The 17,728-nt window shown below is 38.6% G+C and overlaps 1 protein-coding gene across 3 annotated transcripts in view; it reads right to left on the bottom strand.

Annotated features, from left to right (window-relative positions):
• Positions 1-5,052: 5,052 nt before the first annotated feature.
• Positions 5,053-17,728, bottom strand: part of large2 (LARGE xylosyl- and glucuronyltransferase 2) — a 142,697-nt gene continuing 130,021 nt past the window's right edge. For all 3 annotated transcript variants that reach the window (XM_030724547.1, XM_030724550.1, XM_030724548.1), the window contains 3 exons: positions 15,746-15,892; positions 15,446-15,641; positions 5,053-9,355 (listed from right to left, as the gene is read on the bottom strand). In XM_030724547.1, coding sequence (XP_030580407.1) covers positions 9,158-9,355; positions 15,446-15,641; positions 15,746-15,892 — 541 coding nt within the window. In that variant the 3' untranslated portion in view covers positions 5,053-9,157. The remainder of the gene's footprint in view (positions 9,356-15,445; positions 15,642-15,745; positions 15,893-17,728) is intronic.

Raw genomic sequence — 17,728 nt, 5'->3', positions numbered from 1 at the left:
TTAGCTTAGTTAACATGGAAGTGCTTGTATGAATGGGTGTGCATGGGTAAATGTAAAAAATGTGTTGTATAAGCGCTTTGAGTGCTCTGACTGAGTAGAAAAGCGCTATATAAGAACTAGTCCATTTACCATTTGTGTTCACTTGTTCTAGAATATGACGGTTGTATTTGTGTGGTTGTGTATGTTTATAATTGGTACAATGGTCAGTGTTTTAAAACAAACACTGGATGTTAACACAGAAGACTGCAGTAAGGTCCACTTTTAGCTGGGGACTGATTGAGAGGTGTTGCTGGTAGGATGAAGAAGCAAACAGCAGGCTGGCTTTCCACCTGTAAATGATCTTTCTCCCTCTAGAATGATGGACTTCAAATTGTTTGGAAATGGTCTGATAACCCTTCCCAGATTGATGGGAGGCGACAATTGCTTCTCTGAGATCCCCGCTGACGTCTCTCCTCCTGAAGGCTGCAAAAAATTATGCTTTTAAGTGCATTTGATTAGCAGCTGCTGTTAGGCCCTTTAATTTCCCGTGGAAGTATTAAGGGTGTACTTAATAGGTGTAAGGAATGCATAGAGTGTATATATATATATATATATATATATATATATATATATATATATATATATATATATATATATATATATATATATCATAATGTACCATCCATAAAATAGCTGACAAGGAACAGCAGAAGAAAGAAAAGCAGACATGATTCAGCATGGAGTGGTGTGTTATGTGTCATTATGACACAAGTTTTATGGTTGAAGAAAAGAAACAGCTGCTGTTATGAGTGGGAGGCTGTTTATTCCAGCAGTGGAGAGGTGACTGAGGTCCAGATGGAGCGATACACAGGTCATTCATACCGTGGAGGTAAATCTTGTTTCTGTCATTTGTTTCCCTTTTTCTGGAGCACAGAGAAAATGCTGTTGACGCCTTTGCAGAAATATGAATTATTAGATCATATTCTTCAGTAAATAAATAGGGTCTAATATTGTCCTTTTAAGAGTTTAAAGTGCAAAATTTAGGCCACAATTATGCTGACAAATTTCTGCACTTTTCAGCGTACCTATTGTAAGCGTGGAAAAACTACTAAGCCGGAAGCCAGTAATGCAATTTTAATTAAAATATTTAGGATACATTTTTGAAATCTATATTTACAAAAACATGTTTCTGAATATTAAAATACATAAAAATATGAAGGATACTTATTTTTGTTATATAAGCCAGATTTTAAGAGGAATACCTTGTTAGTGTATGGGACAGATAACAAATGAATGTGAGAAGGATCATAATGATAATGTTTTATGATGTGGTTCAATTCACAATAAAGGCTTCACAGTTTGATAATCGCAGGATAGTTGAAATAAGCTGGCAGTGAAAAGACATAAATCAGCAATTCAAGAAAAGTGATTCAGTTATCTCATGATTCTTTTGTTTTGTTTAGTTTTTTTATTAAATCTTTTAGCCAAATTAAATTATCATTTATGTTTTAAGTCAGTCACCTGCACTGACAATCCAAAGGCATTATTAATCAAAGTGACTTACAGTATGAAAAGTCTTGCTGTGACTGAGGTTAAAGAAAGGTGGTGAGGAAAACCGAAATCTTTCTCCAAGATGAACCCAGAATCCGGGTCTCTGGTGTGTGAGCACCCACCTTCACAGAGCCCTCCGTCCCCTTCAATCACCTCCTGCTGGCTCTGCTGTCCATAAACGTGGCGCTTTATTCAAGAACAGACCAAACTCAGGTCAGTCTACATTTGCCTCTGGAGCATCACTTGGAAACTAATCTACAAGGCAAAATACAAACTTTTCAATCATCACATTTGATATTTAAAGAGCTTTTGATACATTTATTAATCTCCATATTGTACTTAAGCACTAACATTAGCTGGGGACTTCTGTTGAGCATGGATATGTAACAGAGGGAGAAGAAACTGTAATATTCATTAATTCAAAGCGCATACAAAATAATAACAAAGAAGAAAAAAGAAAAAGCAGGCAGACAGTTCAGAGCATGCATCAGTGCTGCCAGTATCTGTTTCTAAATAACTGTTTGAAAGCTGCGTGACGGTTCCTTTCTCCCTCGCTTTTTCCATGACAGCAGTGCATCACCTGCTTTCTGCTTTGGTGAGCATTGCTTTGGAACTGGGAGGCATTTGTCTTGAAAGAGATGATTATCACAGCACTTCAATTGTTTCTGCAGATATTGGAAATAAGGAAATGCTTGACTTCACAGTTCTTTTTCTTTTTTTTGTTCTCTCTTTTTGGTGAAAGAAAAGTGGTGAGAGAGCCCATTATTCAAGCAACACATCTGCAAAGGACAATTCAATTTCCAGGCTTTTACAATAAATGTCAGAGCAGGAAACTGCATGCAGAAAATGGCTTAATCTGGTTTTGCACTGAAAAGAAGGTGTAGGTGTATTATTCATATCATGGGACTCACCTCCCATTTAAAGACAGAAAGTCACAAGCTTAGTCTTAAAATTTTTATTGATAAAATGTTCTTACCTCACAGCTCCGTCTCTTTAAAAAAAAACACCTTTTGATACAAGTAAACTGAATTCTTCATTAAGATGTAAGGAAAAATACAATAGAAAGTGAAAAACCACAGATGACATCAGGCAGCAGGTGAGGTTTGACTACAAGACTAAAAGTTTGACTATTGCGTGACTTCATTATGGTCTTGATTTTTAGAAATGTTGGCCAACTGAAAAGTATGAACATGAAAAGTATGAGCATGTACAGCACTCAATACTTAGCTGGGGCTCCTTTTGCCTGGATTACAAGACACTTCTGACACCATCTCTTGTTCAAGAGTGGCTGACACAAGGACTGCGACAGCTAAAACCCATGACTGCATACATCTGTGCGTGGTGATTCTGGAAGCACTGACTCCAGCTGCAGTCCACTCTTTGTGAATCTCCCCCACATTTTTGAATGGGTTTTGTTCCACAGTCCTCTCCAGGGTGTAGTTATCCCTATTGCTTGTACACTTTTTTCTACCACATCTTTTCCTTCCCTTCGCCTCTCTATTAATGTGCTTGGACACAGAGCTCTGTGAACAGCCAGCCTCTTTAGCAATGACCTTTTGTGTCTTGCCCTCTTTGTGTAAGGTGTCAAAGGTCATCTTTTGGACAACTGTCAAGTCAGCAGTCTTCCCCATGATTGTGTAGCCTACAGAACTAGACTGAGAGACCATTTAAAGGCCTTTGCAGGTGTTTTGAGTTAATTAGCTGATTAGAGTGGTGGCACCAGGTGTCTTCAATATTGAACCTTTTCACAATATTCTAATTTTCTGAAATGCTGAATTTGGGGTTTTCATTAGTTGTCAGTTATAATCCTCAAAATTAAAAGAAATAAACATTTGAAATACATCAGTCTTGTGTAATGAATGAATATAATATACAAGTTTCACTTTTTTAAATGGAATTACTGAAATAAATCAACTTTTTCATGATATTCTAATTTTATGACCTGCACCTGTATAGTTATGTATAGTCTCTTCAGTACATTCTGGGTCAACCCTGGTTTTTCCTCCCAGTTAGCCATGCCTGAAAAACCTCCATGGGGAGGCAGCAGCTCTACTCCAAGACCCCTCCAGATGCCCAAGGCCCTCACCCAATCTCTTAAAGCTGAGGCTGAAGGTATTACCCAGATCTCATGACCTCACGTCTGTAGGTGAAGGTTAAAATAACAACAGTAAAAACCAAACATGAAAGGCAGTTTGGCATACTTTGGACAGCGTGTCTTACACTCACACACAGCCTGGGTTGGCCTACGTGCAGGGAGGCCGACTAAAAATTGATCAGCTCTTACTGAGAATCTTGGAGGCAAGGAATGTTTTCCTGCTGTGAAATGACTGCTTGAGGGTGGCTCATACTACACTTATGTGACATGTGCTAATTGTGAGGTGAAGGGCTGCTCTGTATATGAGGATGCAATGCAAAGAAGTAGCAAAGGGTTTATAGCATGTGCATAGATATGATTTATAAACACAGTGTAGATATAGATGCAGAAGAGGCATTTGGTGAAAAGCAGCAATATTGAGGTATTATGATTTTGTACATCAACCTCTGCTGCTGTTACATCAGTCTCAGTGAAATGTCAGCTCTCTGTGTGCAGTATTGATGTAATATTGTAATAGTAATCAGATAATTATGACCAGAAATCAGAGTTAAACGCAGTTAATTCAGCCCACATATGACGGGCACTTCACGGATGACTGTACAAACAACCAACACAAGGACTGTTTCTCAGATTTTTATTTTTATATTACGTCCATTTCGTATAATTTATGCTGTTAGTAAATTTGGCCCACATACTTTATTCAAGTATTTCTATGTTATACTACTTTTTCTTTATATTTTGGATGCACTTGTACTGCTTCCCATTTATTGAAGCTTTATTTTTTTCATTTTGTGCCACCCATTTAAAAAAGAAATAAAAATGGAAATGCCCTGGGGCAGATTGCAGCCCACTCCCACAAAGTCTTGTGCTCGTATGAAGTGCTGTGAGAGAACTGAGTCAGATTGGAAGTACATTTTCAGTATTCGGTTGTGTTTTCTGTCATTGCCTAACGCGGCACGTTATTCGGATATTCTGAGTCTTCTGTATTGTTGGCATCTCTGCCTTTATATATAAATGAAAAATATAATTGCCTTTCCTAAATGTATTTCTTTATTTTTCTACCCCAATTTGTTGAGAAATGATTAACTTCTGCACAAACTGCAGGGAAAGTTCTGTATCCAATTACTGTATTGTAATTTGCATTAAAAGGGATGAGAACCATCAGGGGACCTATTCATCCAAAACAATTTGGTTTGTACTGGGAATTTTCACTAGGCCAATTACACACATGGAAGATTCCAACAGCTTAAAACCACTGACCCTGGTAAATATTCTGAATTCCTGGATATCCCAAGACATCCTTCTCGCTGAATGCTGCAGCATTTCTGTTAATTGAATGTTACTTTACAGAGACCTTGAGGAATTTTTGCATTCTTACCCAACACAGGGAGAAACTGTGTATGAAGAAAAACTAAATACAGACCAAGTGATTAAAAAAAAGGGCAAATTTATTTAAAGCACTTACATAGAAAAATATGATCGATTTGAGTCAACAATAATAAATAGAGCGCCTGACTATCCCCAGGCCCTGTCAGTACAACAGTACAATCAATATCCAGTTTCACAATACAGCAAAGGCACTAGCATTTACCACAATCAACAACACGGCAATAGAGGTGGTGTGGGTGGCAGCGGGTAGGAAGCAGGGCTCTTCGTGGCACCGTTTGCTCTCGGTCTTCACCAAACAGCTGTCACATCCACGATTGCTTATGATCCCATGTTTAGCACCCAACTCCTATTTTTGCCGTATTTGTAGTGGAAATTACACAAGATCCGTTTGAAGTCTTTTCTGCTTGCCTTTTTGCTCCCTCTAAATGCAGGTTGAGATGACAAAAAAAAAAAAAAAAAGATTTGCAAAGTAGAGAGAATGATCAAACAAAACTAAAGCATGATGCTGCTACAAGCTGTAACGGCGCATCCTGATATTTTTCGGTTCTCCTGTGCTGCAGGGAAGGATGCAAACGTCACGATCAACCTGTGGGCAGCTTGAACATAAACTGAAACATGGATGCATCTGAACATAATCATTCAAAACATTCAAAACAACTAAAAATCAGTAGAAATGATCCTTCTATGACTAATGCTACATGTCATAGCAACATGACCAATAGGTCATTTATTAATATTACGCTGATTGGAAATGTTGGACAGAACAAACACATAAAAATAAGTAAATCATGATGAATAAAGTCCAACTGAAATAAATCATTTCACTGCAGTGTGCAGATCAGTTCTGTAAACTGCAGGTTTAATGAAAGGGAAGAATTCTGTATTTCTCCATTCCAGTATGTGTGCTCCTGGATCTGTTCACAGACTGTATATACAGATGGTGGATGCTTCATCACTTCTCCCCACTTTAAAAAAGTAAAAAGCCAACCAGAGTCTGCATAATAGTGACCAGGGTGCCCGTCCTCCTGTGAGTGCACAACTTCATTTAGCTGGCAATGACGTTACTGTCTTGGACCCTCGCTGTATTCGTATGGATTTCAAGGTAACTGATTTGTAACCAAGTTATGCAGTTTGATCCATACCAAATATTTTCCCCCTACACTGGTTGTACTCTTGTCTTGGCATCAAGAGCAGAGCCGCAAGACCTTCGCATCACCCCGCAGGTCCTTACTGAAAAAAGACTGCTTACAAACCACCAGCACAAGATGTCGGCAAACATTTCTACATCCTGGCCTCCTCGGGCAGGAAGCTGCTAACTTTTCCCATCACACATTTCAAGACTAAATGTGATATTGCTGCTTGTGGGCTTTCCTATGAGTTTTCTTACAACTTTCTTATGATTTTCTTTATTAAAATATTTAGATTGTTTTAATATTAAACTGTAGTTCATTCTTGATGCTGCATTTGAGTGTGTTATAATTTATACATCAGCTGTTTTAATAATTTATCCTTGGATGTAGGATTTCTTTTTCAATTTTCCCCCTGCCTAAATAACTGTATAATTGTGTGTGTGTGTGTGTGTGTGTGTGTGTGTATTACGTATTTCTCTAAAGCACTTTCTATTGCTGATTTTGATAAATCCCATACAAACACACCTGAGCAAACTGCAAAGAAAATGTGTTTCACTGAAAAAAAATATAAGCAGCTGGACTTGCCACAGATTTGTGAAGCCTCAAAGTACAGAACTTTTTTTTTTAATGCAAATCAAAGATAAAACAGAGAAGAGAATAATCCAATCTTGCCTTTCGTGGCATCATTTTGAGTTTTGAACTCAACTTTTTTTGGCTGACATATAGGGCCTTCCATTCAAATAGGACAAATGTTGATTTCAGTATGTAATTAATTAGGCCCCAGTCACACAAGCCTATAGATTGGTTGGCAATTGCCTAGCAACCACTTGTCACTAGGGAAGAATTAGTATTTCCCTACTGGTTGGTAAATGGTTGCTGAAGGCTGACTGCTGTCACTAGGTGAAACTGGTCACAAAGAGGTACACAGTGCTGCACTGAAAACATCCTTGTGATTCCTTTGGTTGCCAGCAAATTGCCACGGTCACCTGTAGTTTATATGAAAGACACCAAGTTGTCGGGAAATACTGACCAACTACTCATTAAGTGGTAGAGAAACTGTGAGGAGTGTGATGCAAACCTCAAATGGAGACCATTTGCCTTTAAAGTAAAAGTTGCATCTTTTACAAGGTGTTGGTTTCAATGGAAGGAAAAACTTTCACTCTGAAGGCGGTTTGCATTGCACTTTGTCAAGTTTCACTACCACTCAGTGTTTAGTTAGCTAGTGTTTGCAGACAACTTAGCATCTTACATGAAAACTGTGTGTGACCACATGGAGGTTTCTAGTGGACCACCCTCTTCTCCAGTTTCACCTACCAACAGCCAGCACCAGCACCACTCACCAACTGCTCAGGGAACACACTTTGCCCTGGTGAGCAGTGGCAGGGGTCACTGATGGGTCTCTAGGCCTGTGTAACTGAGGCCTTGGTTGATATCATATCAATGAGACAAAGGAACACTACAATGACAAAATAATTTGAGTGTTTCCTTTTTTCCATCATTAAATTGTGTTTGCTCTTTTACAAAAAACTAAATTCAAGCACACCCTGTGTTGTCATTTGAGTTAGTCTGTCAGCTGTTTAGCTAAAAAAATTACCTTGAAAAATATGTCAGTTCACTGTGTGCTTTGCTTATAAGCTAAAGTAAGAAGAAGCGATTGTTTGAGTGCATCCCAGATGAAGGTACAAACACAAAAGGACGTTGGGATAGTGAATTCTTCAAAAAGCTGTTTTTTTTCTGTGATAATTGATTAGACTGTGACTCTACCTGCATCAAAATAATTTGAAAACAGACTTCAATCTGCAGGCATTTCTTATACTTAATACAAAAAATAATAATCAGAACTTTGACTGCAGAAAGATATGAATTTTGTCATTTCAGCTGGACTTTACAGAAACAAGAGAATAGTGGGTAAAACAATACAGTAGATGGCACATATAATCCAGTGAATCAGACATATTATAAATGCAATGGCACAAACACAAGAAAAGAAGCTCCTGCTTTGCTGCAATCTCATTTCAGAGCTAATAGCTTTTAATCACTCACTATTAAGTGTCAGTGTTGGTCTTGTGAGTTGGTCCCAATTGATAATGACAGGTCTCATCAATAATAGATTTCTTCTGTTTCCGATGGGATGGATGATTTTGAGAAAAATGCATATTTTTCTAACATGAAAAGAACATGTTGTGCAACTTTTTACATGCAAGACAGAAGCAAGCATGATGCTGACAACAAGCAGTAAGCATGTTAAAGACGTGCCCACTGATGCAGCTGGAACACACACACACACGCACACACACAGCTCATCCCTGAAGCCCACAGAAAAAAATAAACTGAAATCATTTGATCAGGACATGATGGATTTCTTTTAAAGAGGTCAGAAAATATAGAAAGAAAAAAAAATATTCTTGTGTAAAGCCATAATCAAAACATTGTAAATGCAAATGTTCACTATCATTGGTTCCGATTTGCACTGGAAAAAAAGAAGAAAATAAAATATTAAATATCTTAGTAAATATCAGGAAAGTGATAAGGCTTAAATCTTTCTGTAGTTCGACCGGCCTCCCAAATATGATTCTAATGTCATCTTCGCTTTTAAAGTTTTGCCCCACGTGACCAATATCCAAATATCCATGTAGACCGAATGGTTCATTGTGTGTCTTCTTGAAAAAGCCCTGATTGTCAGAACAAATTGTAAGAATATGGTTGTTATTTCCTCGCCTTAAAGCTAGTCCCATCAGTTTCCACTCTCATCTATTGTCCCTTTCAGCTTTTTCAGAGCCTGTGTTTAAAAAAAAATCTGCATCTGTGCCGTCCGGTTTTGGTTTTCGTCTCTGCATCTTGTCCTCAGTCACTCTGAGTTGCAGAATTAATGCACAGGAGCCCGGGGATGCTCAAAAGGGCTGTAAAGCTTTACCGTTATGTCCGCACTCTGCAACGATACACTCCCACCTCCAGCATCAGTATGTGTCGGAACTTTCCAGGCTAACAGAGTCGCTCCTAACAGGTCTAATTTTTAGATGTTCCTCTGGGCGGTGAGGTACTTGAGAGCTGCAGAGCCATACTTCCGGGACAGATCCTGGTGGAACTCATCCTTCAGGGTGTTCAGACAGTTGCGGTAGCTGGAGCTGGAGCGAAATTTGGAGATGTCAAAGCTGGGAGCATGGGGCATGTGGATCATGAAAGCATTTGGGAGGACCATCAAGTCATACTCCTGAAAAGAACAAAAAGATAATAAATAGAAAAGAAATGTCCTTTCACTTATTAACTCTGGACAACTGTGGGGAATTGTGGGTCATTGCCCTTTCTCAGTTGTAGCACTACTGGGAGAAGTTTGCCTTCATTGAAAGCTTTCTGTCCTTTCAATGAAGGCAAACTGTCTTTAGTCACAATTTGGTTCGATTTAAAAAATCATCATGGGTTGAGTTAAATACACCTTTATAAGAGTGATAACCACATTTTATGTTACAGTCACATATCGAAAACAATGGTTGGAGACCACGGCACAACCAAATTCATTGTGACCGTGTGCAATAAACCTGTGATCTTGTTGCTTTTGAAATGGGAACAGGTCTGCATCAAGATGGCAATAAAATGGCAATAACACAGAGTCAGTCTGCTATCAATGAGAAATTGAATGGGGTCAAGTTGGTAATTACATGCAATCTGTTTCTGATAATATGCCAATTAACTGTGATAAATCAGTGGCAAAAATTGCCAATCTGTTGCTGTCTACACACACAGAAAGTCACATTAAACAGAAATTCACATTCATTGCTAATGTTCAGCCAGAATCTTATAGATTTCAAACAGAAATTCCTCCACAAATAGTGACATAGTTTCTGCAGGATTTAATTGCAGGATGACGTGGGCACTTGGTAACCATGCTTGGAACCATTTGAGTTGAGTTCCCTTTTGCAAAGAGACATGTTGTAGATGAGTTCTGTTCATCAACGCTGACTGACTTAGACCAATTGAAACAGGTTGGCAAACTCTCTGCATTTATAAATTCGATGGCAGTTATTTGCAACTTTGGCCAATCTGTCTGAGAATTATGTCAGTCAGTCTGAGTCAGAGTATTTGGAGACAGATTGCCTCCCACCAAGCAACCTGTGCAATTGCCTTGTGATCGAAAGTGGTCATTCAGAGGTTGAGGGTGCTGTAAGCTGAAGCTCTGGATGACCAGTCATTGCTGAATGTGGAAAAAAAAGCAATACAATCACCAGACAACCATCAATTTTTCCTATTTGCATTGAGGTTGCCATCTTACTTGAGAGTGTCTGAAATTTAGGTTCAGATTCTCAGAGTGTGACCTTGACCACAAACCAGACAATCAGAAAATCAGCCGGAGGTGCCGCTTTTTTCAGATAATGGTAAAAGAACAATCAGCAGGGTGCCTGCTACAGCCACATGTTGGTGCAAGTGCTGTACAGACTGTTAGCAACTGATTTTGTCAGATGAACAGTGGAACCTTGCAAATAAAGACAGATAAAGAAATAAAAAAATAATTTTAAAAAAATCAAAGTATAATTTGAACTTTATATCTATTGATTTCAATAGTTAAATAACTCAGAAAGAATTACTTCTAGGGTGGAGTATTATAATTCTTTATTATCAGTTGGCTCCAAAAGCTCCCAGAAAAGCCTTCAGATGATTTAAAACCCTGCAGTGTACTAACGGAACATTAAAAGTATCTAGAAAGAGAAACTACTTCTCCTATATCGACTCCCCATTAAATCTAAAATTAAATATAGAAACAAAGTCCTGAATGATCAAACTCTGTCATCATTTTGCTCTTAAGAGTGCAGGCTTATTTGTGGCTCCTTGCTGAGGGAATTCATCATTGCTGTTGCTGTTTGAATCCAGTTTGAATCAATACACTGTTTAGATTCCTCCATCAGCTGATGCACAGGTCATCGAAAATGACTGTGGTTTTAGACAATGACCCCCCTCATGCAGTGGAATGCTTTCTTGAACATCTGTTTAAGCTCTGCTGCTTCAAGGAAAGATGCAGGAAAGCCTTACAACCTCATACCTTGCACCTGCATTCATTTTAGATTTAGCCTCCTCCAGGGTTATTATAGTTAACGAAAACGAACGAAATAACGAAAACTGAAATTGAAAAAACATTGTCGTTAACTGAAATAAATAAAAACTATAATTAAAAGGAAAAAACGATAACTAATTAAAACTGAATTGTGAGTTTACAAAACTAACTAAAACTACAGTAACTGAAATTATCGATAAACTGACTTTCATTTTAAGCCTTGTGGATTGATATGAAATCATTGTTTCCGCTCTCGGAGTTTAAGCTGGGAGCGCCACAGGACAACTGTGTGTGTGAGTGCGCATGTGCGTGCGCTCACCGCGCTGGTCCGCAAAGTAATTGCTGCGGTCTGCCGAGAAAGCGGCAGAGTCCCGTATGGAGGTTCTTTGAGTACAAACACCTGCACACGACCACAAGGTAATTAACACACACAATCCAGCTACACAAGCATAAATGCGGACATGAGGTCGGCAACTTCTGTAGGTTGTGTACAGAGGCCGCAAAGACCCTGCAGGTTTAATTAGCGAGCATCTAACCAAGCTAGCTCCAAAACAGAAGCAGCTTCAGGTGGTGAGAACATCAGGATGCAGATGGATTTGACCTTTGACTCCTTCAAAGAGTTTGTTTTTGTTTAACACCACATGTAGGCGTTATTAATCTGCTGCACTGATGCTGAAGTTTATTGTGGAGTTTATTGTAGAATTTATTGAGTTTGGGAGTTCATGTTTTTCTTTGTTTCTCCCTGTTGATGTTCATGTGTGTCCTTAATATTACACAAATTTAGCATGTCTTGTGAACAGTTGGTTGTTGACTATATTTCTTTAAACTGTATCTTTTGTCAAGTTTTCATTACACAATAGTCACTTTTGCGCCTTGAATCTTGCACCTGATCAGGTATGAAAATACTAAAACTAATACTGAAACTAACTGAAACTAACTAAAACTAAGCATGAAACCAAAAATAAAAACTAATAAAAACGAGCAAAACCACTCTGAAAACTAATTAAAACTAACTGAATTAGAGAGAAAAAAGTAAAAACTAACTAAAACTAAACTATAATGTAAAATCCATAACCCTGGCCTCCTCACTGTATCATGTTTGGATTTTGAGTTTCTATTCATCTGACCTCTTCAACACGATTTTGTTCTAAATTGTATTTATTTTATTGAGCTAATTTGTTTTTCATGTATTGACTGCTGAAAAACAGTAATTTTCCAACTTTTGGGATAAATAAATCCATCTCATTCTACGTTTCCTACAGTAGAATGAGACGGAGAGTCTTGAGCTCCACTATATTGTTGAAAGTATTCGCTCGTCTGCCTTCACACACATATGAACTTGAGTGATCTCCCATTCTTACTCCACATGATGTCGGCCCACCCTTTGCAACTATAACAGCTTCAACTCTTCTGGGAAGGCTTTCCACAAGATTTAGGAGTGTGTTTATGGGAATTTCTGACCATTCTTCCAGAAGCACATTTGTGAGGTCAGACATTGATGTTGGATGAGAAGGCCTGGCTCGCAATCGCCATTCTAATTTATCCCAAAGGTGTTCTGTTGGGTTGAGGTCAGGACTCGTGCAGGCCAGTCAAGTTCTTCCACACCAAATTTGTTCATCCATGTATTTATGGATCTGCTTTGTGCATTGGTGCGCAGTCATATTGGAACAGGAAGGGACCATCCCTGAACTGTTCCCACAAAGTTGGAAGCATGAAATTGTCCAAAATATCTTGGTATGCTGAAGCATTTTGAGTTCCTTTCACTGGAACTAAGGGGCCGAGCCCAGCTCCTGAAAACAACCCCACACCATATTCCCCACTCCACCAAACGTACACTTGGCACAATGCAGTCAAACAAGTACCATTCTCCTGGCAACTGCCAAACCCAGGCTTGTCAATCGGAAATCCATCATGTCCTGTCACTCCAGAGAACACGTCTCCACTGCTCTGTCCAGTAGTGGCGTGCTTTGCACCAGTGTGTCCGATACTTTGCATTGTGCTTGGTGATGTAAGGCTTGGATGCAGCTGCTCGGCCATGGAAACCCATTCCTCTACACACTATTCTTGACTTGATCTGAAGGTCTGTAGCCACTGACCCTGCAGAAAGTTGGCGACGTCCACACTGTCATTTCCAATGGCTTCCACTTTGTTAGAATCCCACTAACAGTTGACTCTGGAATATTTGGAGCGAGGAAATTTCATGACTTTTTGTGACATTCTATCACCGTACCACGCTGGAATTCACTGAGCACGTGAGAGCAACTCATTTTTTCACAACTGCTTATAGAAGCAGTCTTTTTCCTACTAAAAGATTGTTCTTCCTCCCCACTGTCACTCACTGGGTTGTTGTGTTTTCTCTAATATTGTAGGGTTTTTACCTTACAATATAAAGCACCTTGACTGTTTTTGCTAGTGATGGGCAAAACGAGGCTTTGTGAAACACTGAAGCGTTCGAAGCATTTGTGCCGGAATTGTATCGAAGCTTTGAAACAATCTGAAACCCATCTGCACTGTGACACCTGCTGGACAGTTTTGTTATTGCCACGTCTTGGTAATGCTGCTCAATGAAACAATGACACAGACACGCCCTGCACGTGTCCAAACAAAGCTCCTGATTATACCTGAGTATCAATAATTATCATCAGCACATATTTTGGAGAAACAAGGAGACTGTTAAAGACAGCGAGCTGCAGTGAACAGAGCACTTCAACAATCAGTATTTTCTCTCTGTTAACATTCGTGAGGCTGTTTCAGCTGCTTAGTAATTCAGTGGAACACACAATAAACCAATTTATAAAATATAAAATACTGAGAAAAGATGCTGTGTTTATTGTGGTAACCACACAACTGTCTTTGGCCTCAGTCGGCTTTGTTTCTTGCCAGCCCTGGAAAAAATAAATAAAGAAAAGTTTGAATGTTTTTGGTTGACTTTTAAACTTTCTGGGAGTCCATGTCATCAGGTTTTCACACTATTAAAAAAAAAAGCGAGAAGCTGCTGTAGCCTTTGGCTTTATTTTCTATTCATTCAAAAATAAATGCTAAAGAAAAGCACAAAATCTTTTCCTTCTTTAAAATAAAGGTTAAAATTAAGTTTTCATGGGCTCATTCTGGCCAGTCTCAACAGTCATTTTCACATCTTCACACTGACCAATACAAACACTGTTTGTGAGATATTTATACTAGAAGCCGCAGTGGGGATCAAAAAGAAAAAAAAAACTCATTTGTCATGAGAAATAGTTTGCCTGGACGGGTTTTTTTTCTTGATTTAAAAACAAATGTATTTAATTACAGCAGGAACCTCCTGCTGTGCAGTATGCGGGTCGCAGGTTGCATCATCAGCGTTATGGACGGGTTTCGGAGGTCCAGGCCGGTCCAGTCAAGTCACTGTGGTCCCTACATTTCAACTATAAATTATACAAATTTATACAATATGGTAATGAAAAATTTAAAAACCGATGTCACCAGTAAATTATTGCAGTGCGATCTCAGTTTAATTATTTGGTTCATCACTTCTGCAGCGATCGTGGTGACCAATATGACTGAGGAAGACACTGAGCAGAGGGTGGATGCAGGTCAGACTTTGGGAACTTCCTCTAATGTCTCTGAAGATAAATAGAGGTCATTCAGCACGTGCAGAAACAAATGGAGGATTGAGGATTTTCAGTGCTCACAGGCAGCGGTCCCAGCGTGTGAGTTCGTTGATCCACTTTTGCACCTAAAGAAATGTTTCTCCTGTTTGTAAATGGATCGCCTATATCGTTCTTCACAGTCCACAGAAACAATAATGACTTATACGTGCGTGTGTTTGCTTGTATTAAATAGAAGCTTAGGTTAAAAAATAATAATTCGGCAATTACAAGGCCCAGCTCAAAAAAAAAAAAAAAAGGTTCAATAAATTAAAAAAAAAAAAAAAAAAAACAAATGAATCTCGGCGCCTCGGCCGCCTGGCAGGAGTGAAACGCACCGAAGCCTCGCTTAGCCATGGTCACGTGATGTAGGTGTTTTGAACCAGGTTTCGGAGCAGTGTTTCAGAACACCTGCGCTTCGGAAGCTCAACACAGTGTCAAAACTTCAGTGTCGAGCTTCCCATCCCCAGTTTTTGATGAATGCTGCTGTGAAGTTGCCACATGTAAGTAAACCTGAAATGACATTATAAACTGCAAACCTTGTGTTGATATCTAGATGTGTTTTTTTTTTTCTGCAGCCATTTCTTCCTTGCCATCTTTGAACAGATTATATGTACATGAACAGGTTTACCTGTGCATCCAGCTCCATTATATGGGACACCTTGTTCCAGCCAAAGCCCACAAAACGCTGGTCGTACTCAGGACAGTCTCTTCTCACCACAACATACGGCTCAAAGTCTGGCTCCCATTCCACCTTATAAGATGTGGTGGCTGTTCGCCATTTAGCATAGTTGGTAGGAGCGTGACCCTTTGGCCACACATGATACCTGGGAGAGGCAGGATGAAAGGGACATTGGCATTTAAATTATTTTCCAACCTCCAATCATCATCCACTGATCAGAAAAGTTAATTTTGGCTCATCTTTAGATACCTGAAGGTGTAGAGTGTCCCCATGTCCAGCATGGAGAGCAGCTCGGCTTTGGATTTGGGGAAGGACAGACGGTAGCGAAGAGTCTCGAAAGCTGGAACCACCAGAGCCTTCTTTGTGTGAGCCATGTCCAGCTGCACCACAGACTTTCTGCAGCAGCAAAGAAGAAGAAGTGAAAGGCAACTAAATCAGCAATCTAACAACAGGCATGACTGAAAAGCAGCGTTTATGTCAAGTTGGATGGACACAGTAAAAAATGGAGAATAAATCTAAATAAATCTTATAGAGCAGCCCTCCTGCGTTAATGATGGTTAAAATGTTAAGTTTTTGTTTTGCTGTATTACTAATGGGCAAAAGAAAACTCTTTCCTGTGCAGCAGACTATTGGAGATGAACTTCTGAACATTCAAAAAAGGTAAGACAACCAGAAATGCCGTGGCCAATGAGTACTTTTACTTATCACACTACAGATGTTACCAAAACTACTATAAAAGGATTATTTGCAGGACTCATGCCTCATGCCTAATGTTGGGATTTTTATGATCAGTGTGTCCCATTAGGTGAATATAAATAGGCCAAACACTCTTGCCATGAATTGGCAGAGACAGAACAAACTAGACCAATTTATGGCAGGAGTAAATGAGGAAACATTTATTTTTTCAGATATACAATTGTTCTTTGTTTCCAGCATTCTTCTTGTGCTTATTATGCTTTACTTTAATTTCATTTAAAATAATGTGGGTCAAAATGATACCACCTCCTGATGTCTTTATGTTCTGAAACCCTCCTTAGATCACTACAGCTTGTCCAAATTTAAACATTAGTAGGACACCACTGGAGGAAGATTAAACTTTTAGTACAAGGCAAGTGATGATTAGGGCTTGTATTTTTGGGTGAGCATGACCATGCCATGAAAATAAACACATTTTAACCATGTTTCTTTTTTTCTTCTAAGAAGCCACTTTTGATAACTCAAGAAAACATGTTCTGCATCAGCCTAACGCAGATATCATGCCACAGTTCTCTGAGTCTGTCCCTAGGTAACGTTAAGTAGTATTAAAAATATTTTCACTGTTCTTTTCAATTCATCTTCTCCAGCAGCAGAGCAACACTGTTTTCTCCTCAGAGCAAAAGGAAAAATGAGTCAGCACAGAACCAATGGAGAGCAGCAAACAACCTCTGAGCACAGGAGAATGTCTCAGTTTAGGCTTCAGAGTTAATTACTACATTTTATTTATTTTATTTTAGTGACTGGAATGATGTTCTGCTAACAGTTTCTGAATAATATATTACATAGATAGATAGATAGATAGATAGATAGATAGATAGATAGATAGATATCCTTACTGAATTAGTTTTAGCTACTTGTGCCTCATAAAGTGGCAAGTGGCTTTTTCATATTGCAATATTGCAGAATGTAAAGTAGGGTAATAGCAATACATAATTGATAATTCATAAAACTGTGAAAATGCTCTTTTTAGCACTGAATGTGCTGGTTTCTATCAGTGAAAAGAATGTGGTATGTTGAAGACTGAAACTGCCAAAATTAAAATAAATTAAGAAATAAATAGATTAAATATATTAATGAGTCCTCACTGACAGTCATGTTTATAGCTAAATTAGACAAGCTCCTAAGTTCTCGAGCAATCTTCAGTCTTTAGAAAGACAAATTGAATTGGAAAGTAAAACAGGAAACTTAAGAAAAACATGGTTGTAAATTTCAATATAGTTTTTGGTATGTTTGATGGAATATTTATCTATTGAATTTTTTTCATATTTGCCTTTCTCAGTTTTAACGCTCCATAAGTTTACGCTGATTTCACAATAGGAGGGTCACAGTATCTGTAAAAGATATACTCATCTTTTTTTTTTTTTTTTTTTTTTATTTTAATAGTTAAACCTTGATTTTTTTTTCTCCTGCAATTGCAATTTAAAGTGACAAAGCCATGAAAAGCTTTGATTACAACCTGTTGGCTGGGAGTTCTTG

This window comes from Archocentrus centrarchus, unplaced genomic scaffold (assembly GCF_007364275.1).
Source record: "Archocentrus centrarchus isolate MPI-CPG fArcCen1 unplaced genomic scaffold, fArcCen1 scaffold_37_ctg1, whole genome shotgun sequence".
Taxonomy (NCBI): Eukaryota; Metazoa; Chordata; class Actinopteri; order Cichliformes; family Cichlidae; genus Archocentrus; species Archocentrus centrarchus.
The sequence above is the reverse complement of the archived record's forward strand: the minus strand, read 5'-3'. Positions and strand labels throughout refer to the sequence as shown.